Raw genomic sequence first — 23216 nt, 5'->3', positions numbered from 1 at the left:
CATAAAGAGGTGCATATTCCTACATTATAGACACACATATGTAGCACATTGATAATGTGATATTGACAGAATGAACTTATGTATATGAAAAAATTGATCTGGATCTAGGGCCAGGATGTGAAGAAAAGCCTGTCTTCTTAGGTATGGAACAGTGAGGTCTGCATTGCTATGCTGAGGGCCTTTTGTTAGTAGACTGTTTTGGGGGTCAGCAAAACACAATCCTTTTGGCCCTCTATCTGATTGTGCAAATAAAGTTTTATTGGGAACACTAAGCTCCTTTGTTTAAGTACTGTCTAGGGATACTTTCACTCTACAGTGATGGAGATGAGTAGTTATAACAGAGAGGATATGGCCCACAAAGCCTAAGCTGTCTTCTCCCTAGTGTTTTACAGAAAAGATTTACTAAAACCTGATTTTGGGCATGACCTAATTCTCTTTTTTTCTGTTTCCAGAGAACTGGCACCCATAAGACCTTTCTGTCCATGGGGCTTTGGTACATATGACCTTCTTCCAGTTAACACTTTTTCCAAAACACCACAGGGACACAGGCAGGAGACAGCCACCGACCTGTGTTTAACTCAGTTGTGGAGTCAAGAATAAAAACAGATTGAGGCAATGACTGACACTTACTAGTTACCCCCGATGTACCTTATGCTGTCCCCAATGTGCTTTATTAGGTGTGTGTCCTCACAACAACCCTATACGTGGGTTTCATTATTATACTCACTTTATGGTGGAAACTGAAGCTCAAGAGGTTAGATATTTTTCACTGGGTCATATAGCTTAGATGTGGTGCGGGAAGCATTTGAAATTCACCCAGACCATTCCACTTGCCCTGCGTACTATTCATTTATGATTTTAGAAGTCCTTGGCTGTTTTGAGGCTGTACCTTCTCTAAACCTTCAGCATCATACCTCTTGCTGTTTCCGTCTTCCTGCCTCCATTGGTGAGTCTCCCAGTAACCAAATGCCAGTGATTGTAAATAGGAAGCAGTTTTACATTCTGAATTGTTTTCTAGACATTGAATTGAATGGATTTAGTTAACGCTCTCATCTTCCAGAAAACGTCCATTTTAAAACCTTTTAAATGTTACCTAAATAAGTACTTATATAAGTCAAATATTTTTTAGGGTAATATGAATCCAGAAGGAATTTTATCTTTAGGAAAGATTTGGGGACAAGGCCCTGGATGAGACGTTGGTGATTTAATGCCTGGGCCACATCCTCCTCTGATCAAATAGCTGCAAAATGGAGGTCAGGGAAACCCAGGTTCTCTCCAAGCCAGCTGTCTGCAGGGGCCAACTTGAAGAGAGCGTTGTTGATTTTCTCTAGAACGGAGGGCCGGATAGTCATCCTATAGCTGAGTTAGTGAAGGGAGAGACCTATTTTGAGAATACAGATTGGAATCACTGCCAATCAAAGGCAGCTCTGTTGGTGGGCAGAGACCATCTTGTCTAGAAAGCAAAACTTGACCTTTAGAAAGAGAAGTAATGTTCCCTGTTCCAGCAACATAGCTGAATGTGGCCCGTGGAATTTTTTTTCCTAGTTAATTGGCGTTTATTCTGGAAGTATGCATACTATGTAATGAAAGTATATATATATATATATTTTTTTTTTTAATTAAATTATAGCTGTGTACATTAATTCAATCATGGGGTACAATGTGCTGGTTTTATATACATTTTGAAATATGTTCATCAAACTGGTTAACATTCCTTCATGGCATTTTCTTAGTTATTGTGTTAAGACATTGATATTCTACATTTAGTAAGTTTCACATGTACCCTTGTAAGATGCACTGTAGGCATGGTCCCACCAGTTACCCTCCCTCCATCCATCCTCCCTCCCCCCCAATCTCCTTTCCCCATATTATTGGGTTATAATTGGGTTATAGCTTTATGAAAGCTATAACTTGGTTTCATAGTAGGGCTAAGTACATTGGATACTTTTTCTTCCATTCTTGAGATACCTTGCTAAGAAGAATATGTTCCAGCTCCATCCATGTATATTTTAAAGAGATCAATTTTTGCTTGTGTGAGAGGAAAAGTTTAAGCTTTTGTACTTAACTAAATGATAGTGTGGTTCATTTGGGGCATCTAAAATGGTCAACTGATACTACATTAATAAGAAAATATTCCTTATTCTTACCCCAAAAGAGGAATAATTATACCATCAATTGTAACTATTCGTAATTTTACTAGTTCTATAGTCAAGAAGAAGCTGATGACAAATGAAGTTTCATATTTCCAGATTAAATGGTAATGGCCTTAATTTGATCTTTATCTCTGAAAATGTATTTCAGAATCCTTTCTTTAATTCTGTGCTCCAGCCAAAACTGTGTGAAGATGCAAACTCGGTTATGTCACCTCTTGCTTTAGATCTTTCCCTGTCTTTCCACCCTCCACCCTCCCTCTTCCCTGGGTCTTTACTGTGCTTTCAGGCTCAGTATATTCATCTGGCTCCTGCTGAGGTCTCTAACCCCATCTGGAAAATGGGAGGCTCCTCTGCCAGCCCCAGCTCCCTCTTCCTGCGGCTTTGCACAACCTATGGTTATTGATGCCTGGAGCAGGACACTCCAGCCCCCTGTCCAGGCTTTCTGCCTAGTTAATATCTATACATGTGTTGGGTAATTACCCTGAGAGGGTTAGACTTACCTAACTGTGCTGTCAGAGAGTCTCCTACGTAATCTTTCCAGGACAGTCCAATCAAGTGTGAGCTTCCTTCCAGTTAGGCAGGTTGGAACTCAGCCTGCTTCTTAGCATTTTATTTCCAGAATCACCTATTGTGCCTTGAATGGCACATGTACTTCAGTTTCTTATGCTCAGTTATTAGGATCTTAGCATCAATTTTCTTGAAGCATTTGTTAGTATAAAATGAAGATACTGACATTTAATACTATTTGCTTTTGTCTGCAAAAACTTCCTCTGTATAACATGTAGTTTGAATAAGTAGATAAATAGTTCAGCTCTCTGTTTTAAAATTTAAAGCAGCAAGACTTGAGATCTAAGGGCAATTTTCCTAATAAACCTGCTGGATTGCCATTGTTCTATAGTAGGGAGTAGAGATGTCTGCACTTGACGGTTTCCCAGGGGTGTCTAGAGATCATAGGTATCTAGCCATTCTAAATACCAGCCTTAATTGCATTACTGATACACAAACATAAATATATGTATGATATTTTAAGTAAAATGTTGCATTTTATGAAAATGTGTGACCCTTTAAAACTTTTCTACATCTTAAGTACCCCTGTATTTTCTTCAAGTACATGTAATTTCCATCTCAGCATCAGCAGGAATATTCACTATTTAAGATGCCTGATTCCCAGGGATTATTTTAATAGTTTAAGTTGTGAATTTTTCATCGGTGATTACTGTTGTCACTCACACAATTCATCATATAATTTATTGAGCAAGAAGATAAATAGATGTAGGTTTTGAGCATCTAGAATTGGTTGATAATTCAAGGTACATTTTTCTCTAATTGCATTACAGTTTTGGTATTTTGAGACAAAAATTAGATTATTTTTAGCATTGGTGGCTCTCTCAGCACAGAAGTAGAGGCTGTTTTTGTCTTGACTGATGAATGCTTATGACTTGACCCTTAATCTTTAACTAGTATTGGTCAAGTACACCTGTAAACAGGTTTATATGTTATTTACGAGTCCAAGTGTATTTGCCTTAGGTGAGGCTCTGGGTCTTAATGAATTCAAAGTGCTTCCAAGCCCTCTGAGCACTCACATGTGCCCAAGTGGGTCAGGCCCAGAAGAAAACAGAGTTCAGTGGGTGGCTGTTGTATAGTTTCTGCCTGTTTAATCTTTGATGTCAGGAGCGGGGGGTACTAGGAGAGGCCAATGACTACTACACCCTTGGAGGGTCAGGCTTACCTAACTATGCTAAGCACCAGCTCTGCTAAGTAGAAGGATCCCCAGGTGTTCTGCTGCCTGCCTAGACACAGCATTTCAGGTGTAAACAGAGGGACCAGGTATTATTTCTTGTTATGTTGAAGCGGGTTTCTTGTTTGTTTGTTTTTTTTGTTTTTGCTTTTTTGATCAAATGTGAGGATGGCCAAGTACATTATGTTACAGTTCTCAGAATAATCCAGGTGGTTCTCTAGTTTCACAAATATAGGCAGACGGGGCAGGAGCTAGAAGGTGGGGGTGTGCTCCACTGCACATCATAGTGGCTTTCCCCAAATAGCTTTAGTTAAACTAAGTGGGGTAAGGTTATCTCAGTTTAACTTTAGTCACGCTTTTTTAAGGAGTCTTTTGTAATGAAGACAATCCTTGTAGCAATAATACATAACCTTCTCCAAAGTAATTTTTTAAAGAGATCTACATGACATTGTCTTAAATGAAGGTATGTACGTGGGAACCCTTAAGACCAGTTCAGCACTTAACTTTTGGCATAAAGAGCTGGTTTATCCCTATAGAGCCAGATGCTACAGTCAGATAGAATGAGTTGAAATCCTGGATCCAACACCAGAATGATACTTACCCCTCTCTGCCTCAGTCTCCTCCATAAGGAGGATCCTAAGGACAGCTCCTTCCCAGGGTCAGTGTGAGAATTACATGAATTGTATATGCAAATGCTTGCGTCATCAGCAGGGCTGCTTAGATAAGGTGCTCCATAAATGTCTGCTTGAATAGCTGATTGCTTCAGAATAGTCTTTTGTTCTTTTTTAAAGAGAGAGGGTGGTGGTGGTTAATACTTACCCTGCTCATAAAAGTTTTATTACTTAGTGTATGAAGCTATCAAGTAAAGAGGTAAGGAGGTGTTTTAATTTTGAAGAGGATGATAAAATATCAAAACGGGAAACTATATTGCCAACTTTCCAAGCTTGAGCTGACCTTAACGCTGACTCGCAGGTCTTAGCGGCTTCCTGCAGTACGAACGCATTTCTCTTTTATGTGTCAGGTTGCTCTTCTGAGCAGTTTCCCTACACGTGATGGTGCAGGAGTCCCAGCACATTCCATGGTGTGGCTTTGCCATCCTGGAGTTCTTTACTTTAGCTATGAGGGTGAGGGAGGAGAAGGAGAGGAGAAGGGGGAGAGGGAAGGAGACAGAGTAAGAAAATGAGAAAAAATGAGAAGGGGGAAAAAGGAAAGAATAAGAGCTGAAGATCTTGCAAAGGATGCAAAGATTTTAGGGGCCAAGCATAGATTTGGCAAACACACACCATTTCTGCACCCATTCCCTTTGCCAGAACTACTGTGTTTCCCTGAAAATAAGACACTGTCTTATATTTATTTTTTCTCAAGAAGACACACTAGGGCTTGTTTTTAGGGGATGTCTTCCTCTCTACACTGAAATGCATGACGTGGCTATGCATCGTATCTGTATACCCACTATATACCCACTGTATACACCCATCACTAGGTCTTATTATTAGAGTAGGGCTTATATTGAACAAATGCATAGAAATCCTGTTAGGACTTATTTTTTGGGTAGGTCTTATTTTCAGGGAAACATGGTAGTTATGTGGCTCTAACCTACCAGCCAGCCAGGGTTCCTGGGAAATCAAATCTCCCCATTTGCCTTATAATAAAAAGGATAGTGGAGTTATCTATGCAGCTCTGGCTCAACCTTTAACCATGTAACATATTTTTTGTCAGTGGCAGACATTAATCTACTTGTATTGTTCACTGTAAACTAGTCCTAAAATTCTTTGTGATGAATTCCAGAACCAGCAAATGACCTGAGAGAATTTATGCATCATTATGTTTCTTTCCCATTTTAGAAAGTTGAGGGAATCTACCGAGACATCCACTTCTGAAGATTTTATTTTTTTCTGCAGTTAGCCAGTAAACAAGGACTGTAGGTAACACGATCTTAATGACCATCCCTGACAGTCAGATTTCTGTTAAAGAACAGGTTTGTAGGCTTTGATTCCAGTAAATGGCAAAGGCAGAGAAGTTAATGATTCATTGAATGACATGGGACAACCGAAGAGTAGATTTTTCCCCCTACTGCTCTCTAATAATTATTTCTTCCTGTTGCAACCAGTGTTTGTACTCAGCTCCAGTGGGAGGGATGATCGTGCAATTTTCTGTGTCTCACATCACCAAAAAAGTGACTTACTCCTGCAGGTTAATTAATATTTCACTTGAAAGATTATTTTGAATCATAATTGGCCTCCGCGCAGATCAAGCATTATATTTATAAGAGCAAACCTGGGCGAGTTTTGCCACATGGACATACTGCGGGGCCATGATATGGCTTCAGAGATAATGTGTACCTAATGTTTTAGAGTGTTTCATAGGTCTGGGGAATGATTTTGAGTCCCGTTTCTTCTACCAGCATTCAGATGTTTAACACCCTTGGGAAGCAGTCTGATGCTACCATTGGTCACGGGGTCTGCAGCGTGAGACTGAGTTTGAATCCCCGGTCTCCCACTGAGAAACCTTAGGCACTATACAATACGTGTTTGCTAGGACAGCCTAGGTATTCATAGTAACAAATATCACAGACTGGGTGGCTTAAACAGCAGTGTGATTTCCTCACAATTCTGGAGGATAGAAGTCTGAGGTCAAGGTGTGGGCAGTGTTGGTTTCTTCTGAGTCTTTGATGGTGAAAGGGGAGCTTAACAGGATTAGCTCCGTTTTGCTTCTGACCCTCTGAAGTGATATCCTTTAGGTTAAAGGTTCCCGCATAGTTCTGCTTGTAGGCTAGGAGACAGGTGACAGCCAAGACTGTTCCAAAATCAACTCCTACTAGACAAAATGGTCCACACACAAGGAACAATGCCACAGTAATGACTCACAGAACATCCAGAAGAGCAAAGAAGTTTTACAGTCCTCCCCTCACTGATGCCCAGCTGACCACCCCTTCCCTTAACATAAAAAGGAGCCTCAAGTACATACAAACTTAAGATAGTTATGGGGAACATTAGTCTACCATCTGCTCCTGTTTGCTGGCTGAGTATAAGTTACTTTCCTTTCCCTAATGTCTTGTCTCTTGACTGACTGACTGTCCTGCAGCAAGTGTTACAGTCTTGAACTTGGGTCCAGGGTTGTAGACAGCTGTCTCTGTGTCTGATGTGCTCTTCCTTCCCTCTGTGTCTGGCTTCAGATGTCCTCTTTTTATAAAGTCACCAGCAACATTGGATTAGAACCCACCCTAAAGACTTCATTTTAATTCATTTACCTCTTTAATGACCCTATCTTCAAGCATAGCCACATTTTGAAATACTGGGGGGTTAAGATTCCAATATATGAATGGGGAATGAGCCCAGAGGAGGGTCTTAGTCCTGCTTGATCTGAGAAATGGGTTTATAGCATTGTTGTGAGCATTCACATGTGATACGTACAAATTGCTTAGCACAGTACGTGGACTGTAGTGAGTACCCTAAAGAGAACTTTTTTATTACAAAAATAGATAAATCATATATCTTTGTCATCTGTTGCAGTTGGAAGATGGCTGCATGCATGCCTTTTAAGTACTAAGTCTGGATTATCTTATTCTTTCTCAGGCTCTTGTAAAATTGTTTTTTTTTTTTTTTGAGACAGTCTTACTCTGTTGCCCTGGGTAGAGTGCCATGGCATCATAGCTCCCAGCAACCTCAATCTGTTGGGCTCAAGTAACTCTTGTCTCAGCCTCCCAAGTGGCTAGTGCTACAGGTTCCTGCCATGGTGCCCTGCTAGTTTGAGAGACTTAGAGACGAATTCTCACTCTTGTTCAGGCTGGTCTGGAACTCTTGAGCTCAAGCAATCTACCTGCCTTGGCCTCTCAGGGTGCTAGGATTATAGGCAGGAGCCACTGTGCCCGGCTCCCCTGCAACTTCTTAATAGGCTGCCTTTGACAGAGTACCAGGGCAAATGCCCAGGGAATGTTGATTGAGTGGATGGGTGTGAATTCTGTGCTCAGGATTTGAGGGGTCTTCAATGGCTGAGACTTTAGGATTACTAGGCACTGTGGATGGCTGTTTAATACTGCAAAAGATCCCCCTCCTGTCGGGCCTGTCCAATAGTTTGGATAAGCACCAGAGAAGAGTAATCTCTCCATGTCAGGGGCAGGAGACAGGAGACTTTCTCCATTCTTGGGGAAGTATGTACAAAATCATCAGAGGCAGATTGCCAAATGTAAGAATTATCCAAACATTGGAAGTAATTTTTAAATAAGGCAGCATGTGAAGGTGATTAGCTTTCCTGTGTTATTAGCTATCCCCTAATACTTCTCATGTGATGGAAATCGATAAAATTCTGTGATGCTGGTGAGATTTCATCTCAGGCCTAAAGAATTCCCTAGTCTCTAAATTCCTGGCATTTCTTACTTCATTGGTGTAAATGTTCTTTGGTTTAAAAAAAAAAGGTGCTGCTACTAACTCAGTCACAGCTTATGTTAAATACTAGCAAGCAGGCCTTTCTACTCAGATCAGAAGAAGGAAGGTTGGATTGCATGGCCTCTGAGGAGGCCAGTATGCAGCCCTTCTGATCAAGAGAGGCTTTGCTATGGGGAGGAACAGTGTGGTTATTCAGTCCACACAGGGTGATAGCACCCCTCAGTAGCAATTAGTTACACAGACTTCATTAAACATCAAGGGTCCATTGTTGGTCAGCTGTGCTAGGTTTCTCTTAGTGCATTAGCCCTTAACCTGTGAGTCAAGGACACCGCTAAGCCTCACCAACTAGGTCCATTCCTCTGTAAGATCAGCTGCTCAATCTGGTCACTTTTTCTTTTGAAATGCCTCTGAAAACTTTTATCTTTTAATAAAAGGTATTAAATGACAGGTAAAGAGGTATAAATACTGAGCTACAGTAAGAAAAATATTTTTCCTTTGTTCCAGGTTCCTGGCATACAGCTCCTAAAACCAGTGGAATGTCCAGAATGATAAGAATGTCCTTTAATGAGATGGCTGGTGGCCCCTAGGTAGCTTCAGGATGGGAGCTTCTTGACAGAAGGGCCAAAACATGATTAGAGGGTTAAAATGTTCAGTCCCACCCTTGACCTCTGGGGAGGGTAGAGGGGCCGAAGACGGAGTTACCCACCAGTGGACAGTGATTTAATCTACCATGTCTACTTAGTAGAACCTCCATAGAACCCCTGAACAATGGCGTTTGGAGAGTTTCTGGGCTGGCATGGGTGGAGTTCCCAGAGACACACACCACACCCGCCCTATACCTTGCCCTTGCCCTAAGCATCTCGTCCATTTGGCAGTTCCTGAGTTGTGTCCTTTATAATATACTGGTAATTTAAAGTGTTTTCCTGAGTTCCGTGAGCTGTTTTAGCAAATCATAGAGCCTGAGGAACACATCATGGGAGCCCATGGTTTATAGCCAGTTGGTCAGAAGTGCAGGTGGCAACTTAGAACTCATGATGGGTGTCTGAAGTGGGGGTAAACTTGTGGGACTGAACTCTTAGCCTGTGGGGTCAGTGCTAACTCAGGGTAGTTAACTGTCAGAACTGAACTGAATTGTCAGATACACAGATGTGTCCAGAAAGTTGGAGAATTGGTTGATATGAGGAAAAAATCCACACATTTGGTATCTTGAGTATTGTGAATAACAGCAGTGCAAATACATATATAAATGTGAACTTATATAAAGTAATTTTAACTGACTATAAAATAATAGGTATATATCCGCTCTTGTGACCATAAACGCTAAAACATTTTATTAGGGATTGGCCAAACATGGAATTAAGTGACTGGTTTAATGTTTCTAGCTTTTCTATAAATTTATTTACCTTTTTTGGGTTTTTTTGCAGTTTTTGGCTGGGGGTAGGTTTGAACCCCCCACTTGCAACATATGGGGCCAGAGCCCTACTCCTTTGAGCCACAGGCGCTGCCCTATTTAGCTTTCTTTTTAAAAAACAGAAGTGACAAAAAATTCCTTCCCTTCCAGGTCCTTCCGATGCATTTCCACTGCCCTCAAGGCGTCCATTTTTAACGTGGAGAAAAATGCACCAGTATTTCTGACTGCTATCTTTCCTTCCTTCTGGATCATTTTATTAATCACAGGTTTTTCTTTCCTGTTTCTTAATGTTTCTTTCTTAAAAGTATTCTATACAGTTGGCTTTTTTGTTTTTTAATTGTTTTAGTTAATTTAACTTTTTTTTTTTTTTTGGCAGAAAAGAACAAGTTAGTACTCTGTATCAAAACATCAACCTCGTAGAGCCAAGACTAATTCAGCCATATGAACATGTTATAAAGAATTTTATCCGTGAGATCAAACTTCAAAGCACAGAAATGGAAAACCTGGCCATTGCAGTGAAGAGGTATTGGGGTCTTTCCTTTCTCAGTGGCACATAGATCGCATCTTTAACCTGCTCCCTGACAGGGGTGGCGGTGGGGTGAGCTGCATGACCACATTATGATGTAGGTGGTCCTCCTGAATTGAACCAGCACAGAGGAAGTTGAATCAGGCAGTAGTTTATAGGGTCAGTCAGCAATCAGTTGGTCATTATGATCTTATATAAACTGTTCACGACTAATGATTCAATATAAAACAATTCAGAGATTTAGCTTACATCCAGCCACAGATCGGAAACTTCAGAAAGGCAAGCAGGACCCCATTTAAAGCCTGGATTTGTAACTCACAAATGTCAGCCGTGGGGGCTGGTTAATTAATTTGCCTGAGTCCATTCCAATATCTGCAAAATGAGGATGAAAATATTCTCACCCTCAGGGTATTGCGATTTAGTGGATGACATCATGGGTAAGCCCCTCGTGCTGTGGCTGCCGCAGCAGTGCTGCTGTCCCTCTCTCTAGCCCTCGTTACCCAGCCCTCTCCTGTGAAGTGAAAGCTAAAAACCTGTTAAACCCTTATTACTATGTCACAGACAGTCCCCATAAGCCAGAGCTGGCTCACATGGGATATCTTACTCATTTTAACAGCCATCTTGTTGCAAAAGAATTTATATGTGTTGCAATCCCAACATCAGCCCCTTTACTCCCTGCGATGACCATATTCCTTTAGCACATGTTGGGTAAAGAGGGCATTTTGTTTGTCACAAATCTTGGGTGTTGTACCCCACAGATGCTGCTCGCTCCCATGTGCTCTGCCAGCAGGTCCCACCACACTGCACACCTTGCTGGCCTCTGCCCCGAACCTGTGAACACAGCCCCTTTGAGGGGGTGCTGCCTGTCTGTCTGGGACTCTTTCTGTCTCTTTATTCTTCCCCTCCACCCTCCATGTGGTGTCGAAACTATCTAGTTGAATCTTTGCAGTAAGCAAAGGAAATTAAACTGTAAAAGAGAAAACGTTTCAAAATCCTGATGCTAAATAGGACCTTTCATATGTCCTGAAGTCAAGTAAGGGTTGAACTATTCACAGGAGGTTTCTTATGAAACGTTTTCCTTACCTGGCTCTGACCTTTCCCCTCAAGTTCACCTTCCAATAAGATAAAGGGTGATCCTTAGAACCACAAATTCCATACGGCATTCTGGAGTGTGGCTCAGAGCCCTAGACTGGGCCTTTTTGGGGGTGACAAGCAGGCATATTTGTTGATTTTTCAGAGTGCCAATGAGTGTCTCTTAAAACAGACAAACTCCCAGGTACACATGTACAGACCTACATGAAGATACGTGGACACACACATGTCCACACAAACAACATCCCATCTGAAGACATGTTAACCTACAAAGGGAAAAAAGGCACACTTGATGTTCTTATAACCAGCCAGGCTGCTCTCTCACTGAGGAGTGAGTACCTCACATTAATTCAAGCTGTGTTGGTGTCTCCCTCCACCCCTTCTCCTGTGCTCTATGGGAGGGACGCAGAGCCAGGCTCTGTCCTGGGCCTACGATCTCCTAAAGGCCTCTCTCTTAGCGATATATCTAAGCCCTCCACAGAAGTGTTTAAATGGGTGCTGGTGAACCATTCCCTGCATTCTTAGGCAAGGACCATGCACCCTCTCCTCTGCTTTTGGTTGGGGGAGGGTTACAGTGTTTTCACTCTTGCCCTGAAGAATGGACTACCCGTGTCCTGGTAGTAGCCTTAAACTAGGTTACAGGGTTACTAGAGATTAGAAATTGCCAGGGGAATCACTGTGTCATTATGGATTGCCCTGATTGACAAAAGAACAATGTTGCTGGGAGTGAGAAAGACAGAGTGAGTACGTTCAGTAGCAGTCCCAGATGTGTGGGACTGGACATCTAGCAGAAAGAGTTGAGAAAACGATTCTAACAAAGGGAGAAAGGATATGTGGCTTACCTATTTATAGTTTCAGAGTTAATAAAAAAAATTGCTTTGGGAATATATAATTTCTAGACGTCAAGTAGCAGGTACTAGCTGACTTTCTAAAATTGGTTAACATAACCATCCGCAGGTTATAAGGTGAGGAGGAAATTAAACTGGAATAAAAAATAGTAATGCTACCCTAAATTTTATTTTGGGGTCTCCTTCCTCCCTCCCCCTACAGATTTTCTTTGGAGTTTTATGTAGCAGTTAACTTAATGCATGAACAAATTGTATTATGAGGGAGTAAATAAGTCAAAAACAGGTAGAATGCTATAGTAGAGGCCACATTAGAAGATGGGAGGGAGTTCTCACCTTTAGTCCCTTTTATTAATAGCATGTCCTGGGTTCAAGTGCATCACCTCTAAATCCCTAGGTGGCTGCTTTCAGGTCGCTTATAACCTAGCTGAGTAGTCAAGGCACATATATGTGAAGAGTTAAATAACTGGACATGTAGCTCAGAGAGAACCAAGGGAAATAATTGTTTTAATGTTTAATCTCAAACCTCGACCTCAGGTTTAAGACCTGTTTAAACCTCAGCCTTTGGAAGTGTCTGACATCGTCATGCTAGGCAATTGCTAAATAAAATAATCCTGGAATCCCTCTTACCAAAATTTTTCCATTTCTAATTTTTTAGCAAATCAATATGCTCCACCTCCATAGAGATGTGATTTATTATTATTTTTTTGGTTGGGGCTGGGTTTGAGCCCGCCACCTCTGGCATATGGGGCCAGTGCCCTACTCCTTTGAGCCACAGGTGCTACCCCAAGATGTGATTTATTAATTGTATTAATAGCAAACAATTTTTCTAAAAGGTATAATCTTATGTACATTCCAGAAGTTTAGAGGATAATAAGAAATAATCGTTGAGATCTTTTTTCCCTTCTAGCTTTAACATATAACATTGTAAGCTTCATATAACAAAATTTCAAAATTATATCCAACCATCTCTTTGCCTTGAAATTCCTTTTGCTTGTGTATCCAGAGTTGTAACTCAGTTACAACAGCAAAAAGGATTTTCAGAATTTACTGAGAGCCTCCCAGCGATTTGGTATCTTTATTCCTTGCCACAATCTAGTTCGATACCATTTTACCTCATGCATTTCCTTTATTTTATATAAGCGTATCCATATTGTGAAGTTTTGGTCAACAATGGATGGCATATGTAATAGTGGGCCCATGAAATCAGAATATCATATTTTTATTGTATCTTTTCTATGCTTAGATATGTTTAGATACACAATTACTTACCCACCGTGTTACAGTTGCCTACAGTACTCAGTACAGTAATGTGCCTATAGGTTTGTAACCATGTAGCTTAGGTGTGTAGTAGGCTGTGCCATGTAGGTTTGTGTAGGTATACTCTGTGATCTTTGCTCAATAACAAAATACCCTAACAACTCAATTTCTTAGAACATATCCATCCCCATTATTCAGCAACGCATGACTATATCTAGTTTTAAAATCATTTTACGGCAAGGCGGTCAAATTGCCAATCTCATTTGATTATGCAGGAGGAAGGGGGAATATTATTATGTTTCTCCTCATCTGTAAATTACAGAGCTTAACATCAATGAGCTTGACATTTTCTCTTTGTGTTGTAAGTCTACAAACCTAATAAAAAGGAGCCCATTCTTTTGAATTACAGAGCCCAGGACAAGGCAGCCATGCAGTTGAGTGAGTTGGAAGAGGAAATGGATCAGAGGATTCAGGCTGCAGAGCATAAGACACGGAAAGACGTATGTTTCTGGGGTTGGCCGTTCATTTAGCAGATCTTTATGAGGCACTTTTTATGCACTGGGCCCCAGACGTACCCCTGGGTGTCACGATGTGAGTACCGCCAGCTCAGGCTCCCACAGAGGCTTGTAGCAAGGGAATTTTTACTGGTGGCATTTTTAGGGGGTGGGGTAAGGATCAGCAGAGATAATAATCAAATATAGAAATAAAGCAGATAAATTCAGATAGTGACAAGTGCAGTAAAGAAGCAATGTGGATGACGATCAGTGACTGGGAGAGGAGGCTGCTGGGTTGGGGTGAGAGGCCTTGGTGAGGAAGGGTTGTAAGAGCTGAGGTTGAAGAAGGCAGAGCTCGCCTTCAGTAGAGAAGGTGGCTTAACTTACCCGTATCTGTCTCACTGCCCGTCTCTGCTGGAGGCTTTAAATGTAGATTACAGTGAAATTAAAATTCTGTCTTCTAACTTCATTGTTTTATAATGGAATATAGTTATCCCTCAGTATCCACAGAGGGTTTGTTTCAGGATCCCTCCCTCCTGGCCACACCAAAATCTGCATGCTCCCGTTCATATATAAATGGCATGATATTTGCCCCTAAACTATCACATCCTCCTGTATACTGTAAGTCATCTTTAGATTACTTGTAATACTTACTAAAATATAAATTCTATGTACATTATACTGTATCTCTTATTTGTACCATTTTTTATTTTAATATTTTCAATCCATTTGAATTCACAGATGTGCATCTCAGATATATGGAGGGTTAATCATATACCTGAAGTCAGCATTCTGGGAACCCCTCAGGGCTGAGAGTTGCAGCTACCTTTAGTGATTTTTATTGAAGATGTAATTATTTTTTTTCCTTAAAAAATATTTTTGGGTGATTAATACTCACTGAAAACAGAAAATAGATATATTTCTGTGAGTAGCTAATATTAGGTTAAGAATTCCGTTTTTATCCATTCGTGTGCCCTGTTAACACTGAAAAGCACTGAGATAGTAGGCACGTGGCCTGAGCAGTGCCATCCGGGAACCTCAGTTTGTATCCTGGCCCTGTCCTTACCTGGATGAGGTGGCACTGGACAGATAGCCCAACTCCTGTGCCTTGTTGTTCCATCTTTAAAAATGGAGAAATGCCACCTACCTGCTTAACAAGGACTCCCGTGGTGACTGGATACAGTGTCCATGATGTGATGGCGGCACCGTGACTCTCACTGTGCTTTCCTCTTGGTGGCTCTGTGTACCTTTGGTTCCTTTGCGATTCTTCATCTTCTATGGCTTTACCCTGTATTTGACCTTGGGTCTCTGTGTTGTCCTCTCTTTATAACAAGTCCAATTAAGCATTTAGACGTTATAATCAGCCGAGTGAATGGTTCAGGGTTCATAGTCCAGCTTTAGTACAATGGGTATCCCGTTCTTCTGCTAACGCTTTCCTCTTTATGGTCTAAAAACAGTAAAATTATTTTTTTTCTGCCTTGTTCCTCTTTATCCACTGTTTTTAATCCATTCGTTCATCAAATACTTATCAAGTACCTGTATTATTCTGGTAACCAGTCTCCTTGCGTCTAAATGCCTCCCAAGTTTGTGGCTGGTAATGGGGGTATAATCTTGGCCCCTACCCACAATAAATTCATGTTTTGTTAGTTATAGCATCTTCCTTGGGTTCTTTGGCTTTGGCCCTGGGGTGGCAAACTTGTGGCATCTGTGGCAACATTTCTCTATTCCACAGCAAGGGATATGCAGCCAGGCATTCACCACATCGATGTGGCCTCTGAGCCCTCAGCAGGCCAGCCCAGGACCTCACTAGGCTGGGCAGCTATGGCTCTGGGAGGAAGCCTCTTTGCCTACCTGTCCTGTTCTCCCTCACACCCTTCTGAACACGGTGTCTCTGGAATAACATGCTCAGGCCACTGGAAGATTGTCCCTTGTTTCCCTCTGGTCTACGTGACTCCCCTTGGCTCCCCACGGTTCTTCACCTCAAACTCTTGCCCGCTGCCCGAGACTCTGCTTTTGCTCCAGCTGTTCTCTCTGCCTTGGTGGTTGTCTCCCCACCCCTTTCCACTGTCCTAAATTCTGAAAAGTTCAGAGGAAGTCTTGGCTTCTCCTTGGTGCCCTCTCCTGGTCCTCTAGCCATATTCATCTCTTTCTGACCTTGACTCATGGGGTACATAAAGTGTATATTGTATTGTTTCAGCTACTTTTTTAAAAAATTGTAACAACTTTACAAAAATATAATCTTCATGTAATAAACTTCACACATTTAAAATACAGAATATGGTAATCTTAGACTCCTGTTACACACTGTGAAACCATCCCCACGAGCATGATCATGGACATAACCATCCACTGTAGAAGTTTCCTCGTGCCTCTCTGAAGGCATAACAAGCCTTTCTTCCTCCCTTCTTTGCCCCTCCTTGCTGGACAACCGCTGCTGTATTTTCTGTCAACATAGATTAGTTTCAGGTTTGTAGAATTGTATAGAAATGGAATTATGCACTATGCACTATTTCTGGTCGGGCTTCTTCCACTCCTCGTGATTATTTTGAGACTTATCCAGGTATTGATAGTTTATCCTTTTTTTCTACCACTGAGTAGTATTCCATTGTGTGGGTGAGACACAGTTTGTTTATTCATCTATTGAAGGACATTTGAGTTATTTCTAGTTTGGGGCTATTGCAAATTAAAGGGCTGTGAGTATTTATGTACAGGTCTTCATGTAGGCATACACTTTCATTTCTCTTGAGTAAGTTTCCAGAGGGGAATGGCTTGGTCAACTGTGTAGTATATGTTTATTTTTCTAAGACACGGCCAAGTTGACTTCCAGACTGGCTATGGCCTTGTACCTTTCCTTCAGCAGTATATGAGAATTCCAATCTTTGAGCATTCTGACAGCTGTGTAGAGGAATCTCGATGGGATTTTAACTTACATTTCTTTAATGACTAACAGTGTCAAGGATCTGTGTTTATTTGCCATGTATATATCTTCTTTGATGAGAAGTATCTTGTTAAAAGATATTTTTCTCATATTAAAAGTTAGGTTGTTTTTGAGTTCTGAGTTTTGCTGAATTCTTCATATATTCTCTATAAGTCCTTCATCAAATATCTGATCTATAAATATTTCCACCCAGACTATTACTGGTCTTTTCATTCTCCTAACAGTGTCTTTTGAAGAGTAGAAAATTTTAATTTTGATGAAGTTGAAATATATTATAGATTCCATTTTCTAGGTTGATGATAATATAGGAATAAAGTCAGACTTACTGTTCCTTCTGACCTGCATGATGTTTTTATTTTTCTTGACTTACTACACTGGCAAGTAGATTAGAGGTGGTGGAGAGGTCGTCCTGGTCTGCATTCCTCCTGTCTCTCACACATCTGCCCTTTGTTAAGTTGGGGAGGTTCCCTTCTGTTCCTAGTTTGCTGATGTTATTGTTGCTGCCGTTATTATTTTAATCAGGAATGGATTTTGGATTTTGCCAAATGCCTTTCCTGACTCTGTGGAAGGGATCTTTTCTTTTTTCTTTTTTAGATTATTAATATGGTGAATTGCATTGATTTTTTTGAATGTTAGAATGAACTCATACTTTTGAGATAAACCTAGTTTGAATTAATTTATCACTTTGGCATTAGCATTCATAAGAGATGTTGGTTTGTAATTTTCTTTTAATGCCTTTGATTTTGGTATCAGGCTAGTGCTAGTCTCATAGAATGAGTCGGGCTGTGTCCTTCCATTTCATTTTGCCAGAAGTTTATGAAGATTTGATCTGAACCATCACTATTTCTCACCTAAGTTACTGATATCTCAGCATCTAAATCTTGAAGTTTGGGAATGAAATAGCTGGTGATGGGCAGCGTGTGTGGCTCAGTGGGTAGGGCCCTATATATTGAGTGTGGCAGTTTCATACCCGGCCCCGGCCAAACTACAACAAAAAAAATAGCTGGGTGTTGTGGCGGGTGCTTGTAGTCTTAGCTACTCGGGAGGCTGAGGCAAGAGAATTGCCTAAGCCCAGGAGTTGGAGATTGCTGTGAGCTGTGATGCCGTGGCCCTCTACCGAGGGTGATAAAGTAAGACTCTGTCTCTACAAAAAAGAAATAAGCTTGTGATAAATTTCTTTATTGAGCTTTGCATGAAAGTTGTTATATTTGGGTTTGTGGCTGTTGATCCAGTGAGGAGACTTGCATCCATGTCCCTTCTAATGTCAGGAAGAGTCATTATTCCTCATTGGGAGGCCTGGTGTCTTCATCCACCTGTGAAGTGGGCAGTACTTGTGGCCTTACCTGTTAATCTGACTAAGTCAAGGTAGTCGCTTAATAAAAAAGAAAGAAAGAACAAAGTCTGGGCGCAGTGGCTCCTGCCTATAATCCTAGCACTTTGGGAGGCTGAGGCAGGAAGATTGCTTGAGGCTGGGAGTTTGAGAGCAGCCTAAGCAAGAATGAGACCTTGTCTTTACAAGAAATAGAAAAATTTTAGCTGGGTGTGGTGGTGCTTGCCTGTAATCCCAGCTACTTGGGAGGCTGAGAAAAGAGGATCACTTGAGCCTAGGATTTTGAGGTCTCAGTGAGCTGTGATGATGCCACTGCAAGCTAGTCTGGGTGACAGAGGAAGACCCTGTCTCCTAGAAAAAAAAAAAAAGTTACCTTTAAGGAAAATGTTGCTTTTCTACTAAGCATTACAGATGGATTATTTAATTTATATGGATTCTTCAATTTGCTTGGATTTTTACATTTAATCTTCACAATAATCTAATAAGAAAGTGGAGGTATAAAGAAATTAAGTAGCTTGTCCAGGCTCCACAGCCAATAAGTAGGCAGTGAGACCTTTTCACCCGGGCAGATATGTAGATGTGGGAACATGACATCTCTGCAGAGAGGCCCTATCGTACCCCCAACTGGCTTCCCAGCACATCTGCCTAGATTTTCTTTTTCCTCATATCATTTCCTGAAACTGTCTTTATTCCCTGTCCCCCACCAGAATGCCTGAGAGCATTGGTTTTTGTCGTCTCCTGCTCTGTCCCCATGTCCTCGGTGCCTGTGCCTAGAACTGTTGTTGGTATAGATAGGGTGTCGGCGAATATTTGTACACTGAATTTTACTGGCTAACAATATAAAACCATTTGAATACTGAACATAGGATATAAGAGATAAAAAGGAAATGTGGAGATGTTTCAGCCCATGAGAGCTTCTGAGTGGCTGCCCCCAGGTCTCCCAGGGTACCCTGTTGCTATTCTCTGCTTCAGAACTTAAAGGGACGCAATTGAGCAGCACCAGCCTTTGGGGAAGCACTTTGCGCAGAAATGTGCAGTGATTTGAATTCAGATGAGGCATAAGCTCTAGGATGAAGTGTGTACCCTCTGTGTCTGCTGATGTGATGGGCTATAGGCCAGCACTGGAGCCCTGTGCTTGGCCATAGCTTTTAAATAATTACAGCAATAAGTGTGTAATTAATTGCTGTGCTGTGGCCTCTGTCGCATGAGTGAGTCTCAGAGGCGGCACTCCCAGGCGAGGTGTGTATGAGGCTGTGGGTCTCGCGCTTCTTCCTCTTTGGTGGGTTTCCGCTGCAGCATCTGAGGTCACTGGTCCTCCTCCTGCCCTCCCTACTGAGGTCAGCCTCGGTTTGATGCGGAATGTTTCTCATCTGTGAGGGTTGGGAGTTGTTTAAGAGACTGAACCTATTTAAATCAGTACAATCTCTCTCTCTCTTTTTTCTTTTAGGAAAAACGCAAAGCCGAGGAAGCCCTCAGTGACCTCAGGCGTCAGTATGAAACTGAAGTGGGAGATCTGCAGGTGACCATCAAAAAGCTTAAAAAGGTAGGAAGGCGGTGCTAGACTTGACAAACAGCCTTGGTGTCGCCCAGTGTCTAAGCTACTGACAATGAAAAGTTTTGGGATCATAGGGCAGGTAGAATCAGAGTTCGGAGTCAGATGGCCTCCTTGGAAAGACTTTTTTTCTAAGGGTCTCTGAGTTCCTCTTGTGTTTTGTAGAGATCTGATAAATATCTCTGACCCCTTGAGTGGTTGTCATCAATCTCAGTTTGCTTCCTTAGTCTTCACAAGCCTGGTGTGCTCAGGTCCCCCTGTCCAGTGGACTGTCTGCTCCATGGGCCAGTGACATTGTCTTTCTTGGTCTTCCATCCCTTGGCCCCTGCCCCTAGCTTACTGCAAGGTGTGTGGGAGGTATCTGGCAGCTGTTTACTAAATGAAATGAATACAGCTGTTCTAAGTAGAAAGTTTCAGATCTCGGGGCCCCCTGATTAGCAAGAGGTGAGAAGGAGTTTATTGATGTATGAAAAAGTTGCAGTTGGGTTTGGCTTTTGCTGTATACTTGGTTTCTTATGAGTAGGGTCTGTTTCCCTCAGGGATGTGCCAGAAAGTGGCTCTGGAAGGGGAGAAGGAAGGGATTTGCAGTATTTGCTGATTTTCAGGGTATAAGTATTTCCATCATTTACTGATTTCAAGCTACCAAGTTGTTATCGCTAAATTCAGAGTTGAGAGGACTATAGACTAATCACCTGCTGGTACAGCTGGCTCCAGCACTGCGCCAGGCTTGCTTCTCACGTGTGAGTTGTTTCCATAATGAAAGGAAATGCCTTAGCTAAAATAAAAGCGAATAATTAAAAAATAATCACCCCTGAAAGTGGTAATGAGATTAAGCGACAATCAACTAAAACTTTTAAGCTATTGGAATTTAAACCTCTGGGATGATTTAAGAATTCTCCTCAATAGTCTTCCTGGAAAATGACCATCAATGTCAAACTTATATCTAATTTGCAAAAGTTATTGAACTGTACATACTATGCTTGGATTACAGAGTTGAGTGGACCAATCTCCTGTATATTCCAGAGCCACAGATTGTCCTAGTAACTGTCTTCACTTAATTTCTGTGACTTCCTGAATCTTTAGACAAAAAAAGACATGTGATTTCTTGCCCTTGTGCAGCATGTGGTGAAGACCAAATGTCTCAGCGCACTAAGAGAGGACATGAGTCAGAGTGAGGGAGTCTGAGTCCCTCTCAAGACTGTGCCAGTTTCTCCCTGTAACACCTGTCACAATTCCCTTTGTCTTGCTAATCTTCAGCTTCTCATATGTAAAAGTGGGGTTAATAATGAACTGTTCAGCCACAATAACTCATTATAATTTATTGACTTTTCACTATTAAGCTCTTTTTGATGATTTAAAAAATGGAATTGCCAAAGTGTCTTTGAGGAGGGCATAAATATCCTACCTCTAAAGGTAAGGACTGAGTTCTAGAGAAGTTAAATAACTAGTTAAAAGTCACATAGCTAATACCATATTCTGCTGCATATAATGGAAACATTTTGCCCAAATTTTTGAGGGAAAAATGAGGATACACATTATATATGGGTAGTCCTAATTCAGTATCTTTATGAATGTTTTGAATCCTTTTATTTATGCTTATGCTCTGAAAGTGTCACTCTAGAGACTGATTAACAATATTCGCATGCAAAATAATACCCTGGAGTACAGTAATTGGTTTTGTTGAACTTATGAGAGCGTGTAACAAAGTTGCCTTTTCAGCCAATGAAGAGCAGCGTATACTTTCTCTTCATATACCTAGCAATCCAGGTAGTATTTTTACAAAATTCTTTCATAATACAAAAAACAAGTAAGTATAAACAAACACAAATTTGAATTAAAAAATTAAAATGAAAGATTTTCTTTTCCCTGAAAGTTTGAGCCAGAACCATGGGAGTGCATGTTCTATACAGCAAATACGGTAACTGACCGAGTCCTCTAACTACATAGCTGGCTTTCTCACTTAGTCCAGACTTCCTCTTGCCCAGTGTGGTCATTATGCAGAACAGTATGGTAATTTATATGAAAGGCTATAAAGAACCAGAGAAAAATGTACAGATTTATTACTATTGCCATTAATTTATGTTGCTGATTCTGAGAAAATCATTTTTTCCCCACAATTTCTCTTGCTGAAGTCAGAATGCTCTTCTCAGTCTCCTGGCACGGTGTGTATGAACCTTCCCTTGGTACCACCTAGACAAGGGGAGAATATGCAGACTCAGAGTACTTAGCTTTGAGGAAGTTGGGGGTCCATCTTGATAATGCAGAGGCATTTTATGAATGAACACCCATAAATCCCACAGTTCCAGGGAATGCAAGTTAGTAGTTGGAAAGACATATTTTGTTCTTCATGTAACAGATGTTTCTGAACTGATTTAGGCTGGTAATTAATATGAAAGAGTCAGCATGCAAAACTCATGTGTGTGTTTATGTTAATGTGTGTGTGTGTGTTTAGCTTCATGTTACACCTAGATTTTATTGATTTTTATTATTTAATAAGCATTTCTTGAACTTACCATGAAGAAGACACAGGTGAATCTGACATGAGCTCTGCTTTAAAAAAATCTTATGCTCTAGGAGGAGCGATAAGACATTCCTAAGAAATTTTAATACTGAATAGAAAGTGTTGAGGATGGAGAATGTAAATATCCAGACTCACAGGCAGCGTGACTGAAAATGGCAAGGGCTGGGTTGTTTAATAGCTAAATGGATTCTGAAAAAAGCTTTTCAGTGGCTTCCAAGAAAATTTATTAAATAATAAAATCTTTCTTGAAATGTTTATTTAGGACAGACCTTTAAATTCTTAAGGATTTTATGTAGCTTAATGATTCATAAAGTCACATAATAGCGAAAATTGAAGACTTCTAGAATTCCCACGTCTATGTTCAAGGGTAGTCCTGAACTTAAAGTAATTCTAAGTGACTTTGTTTCTAAGTGCACAATTGTTATTTGCTTTTTCAGCTTGAAGAACAGTCAAAACACATAAGTCAAAAGGAAGATGTGGCAGCGTTGAAAAAGCAAATTCATGATTTATCGATGGTAAGAATTACATTTTCACTCACTGAAATGCACGAATCACCTTTTCGTTTATGGAAATGTACTTCCTGTTAGACTACATAATTGTGCTGTTATTTCAGGGTTCCAGGAGCAGCAGCTTATAGAGAAATTAATGCTATGGTGAGAGAAAGCCTTTAAAATACATTTAGCAAAGGTATTATTTAGTCAGGCTTTCCCCCTCAATGATATGCCACTTATTATACACGTTTCTATGTATTTTTTATTCAGAGTAGTAAAGACCTGGAGCTTGACTCAGCCTAACCCTGCGTTTCCCTTGCGTGGGCTGTGGTCTGTGCCCCTGCTTTTGTCAGAGGACGATGTCCGTGCCTGGCCCTCCCTCCAGCTTTTCCCTTTCTGTCCCTTTTATTCTTCTGCTGACCATATTTTTGCTTTTGCTCTTGACAAAATTGATAATACTCACATCTGTTCTGTAATCAT

The 23216-nt window shown here is 41.0% G+C and overlaps 1 protein-coding gene across 1 annotated transcript in view; it reads left to right on the top strand.

Annotated features, from left to right (window-relative positions):
* RASEF (RAS and EF-hand domain containing) overlaps positions 1-23216 on the top strand; it is a 73464-nt gene that overhangs the window by 19919 nt on the left and 30329 nt on the right. Inside the window, exons 2-5 of the mRNA XM_003782973.1 lie at positions 10064-10210; positions 13820-13910; positions 19620-19715; positions 22683-22760. Of these exons, the coding sequence (XP_003783021.1) occupies positions 10064-10210; positions 13820-13910; positions 19620-19715; positions 22683-22760 (412 nt within the window). The remainder of the gene's footprint in view (positions 1-10063; positions 10211-13819; positions 13911-19619; positions 19716-22682; positions 22761-23216) is intronic.

The sequence above is a fragment of the Otolemur garnettii genome, unplaced genomic scaffold, assembly GCF_000181295.1.
Source record: "Otolemur garnettii isolate 467f Iridium unplaced genomic scaffold, OtoGar3 scaffold00006, whole genome shotgun sequence".
In the NCBI taxonomy this organism is placed as follows: Eukaryota; Metazoa; Chordata; class Mammalia; order Primates; family Galagidae; genus Otolemur; species Otolemur garnettii.
Note: the sequence above shows the minus strand (reverse complement) of the source record. Positions and strands in the feature narration are given on the sequence as shown.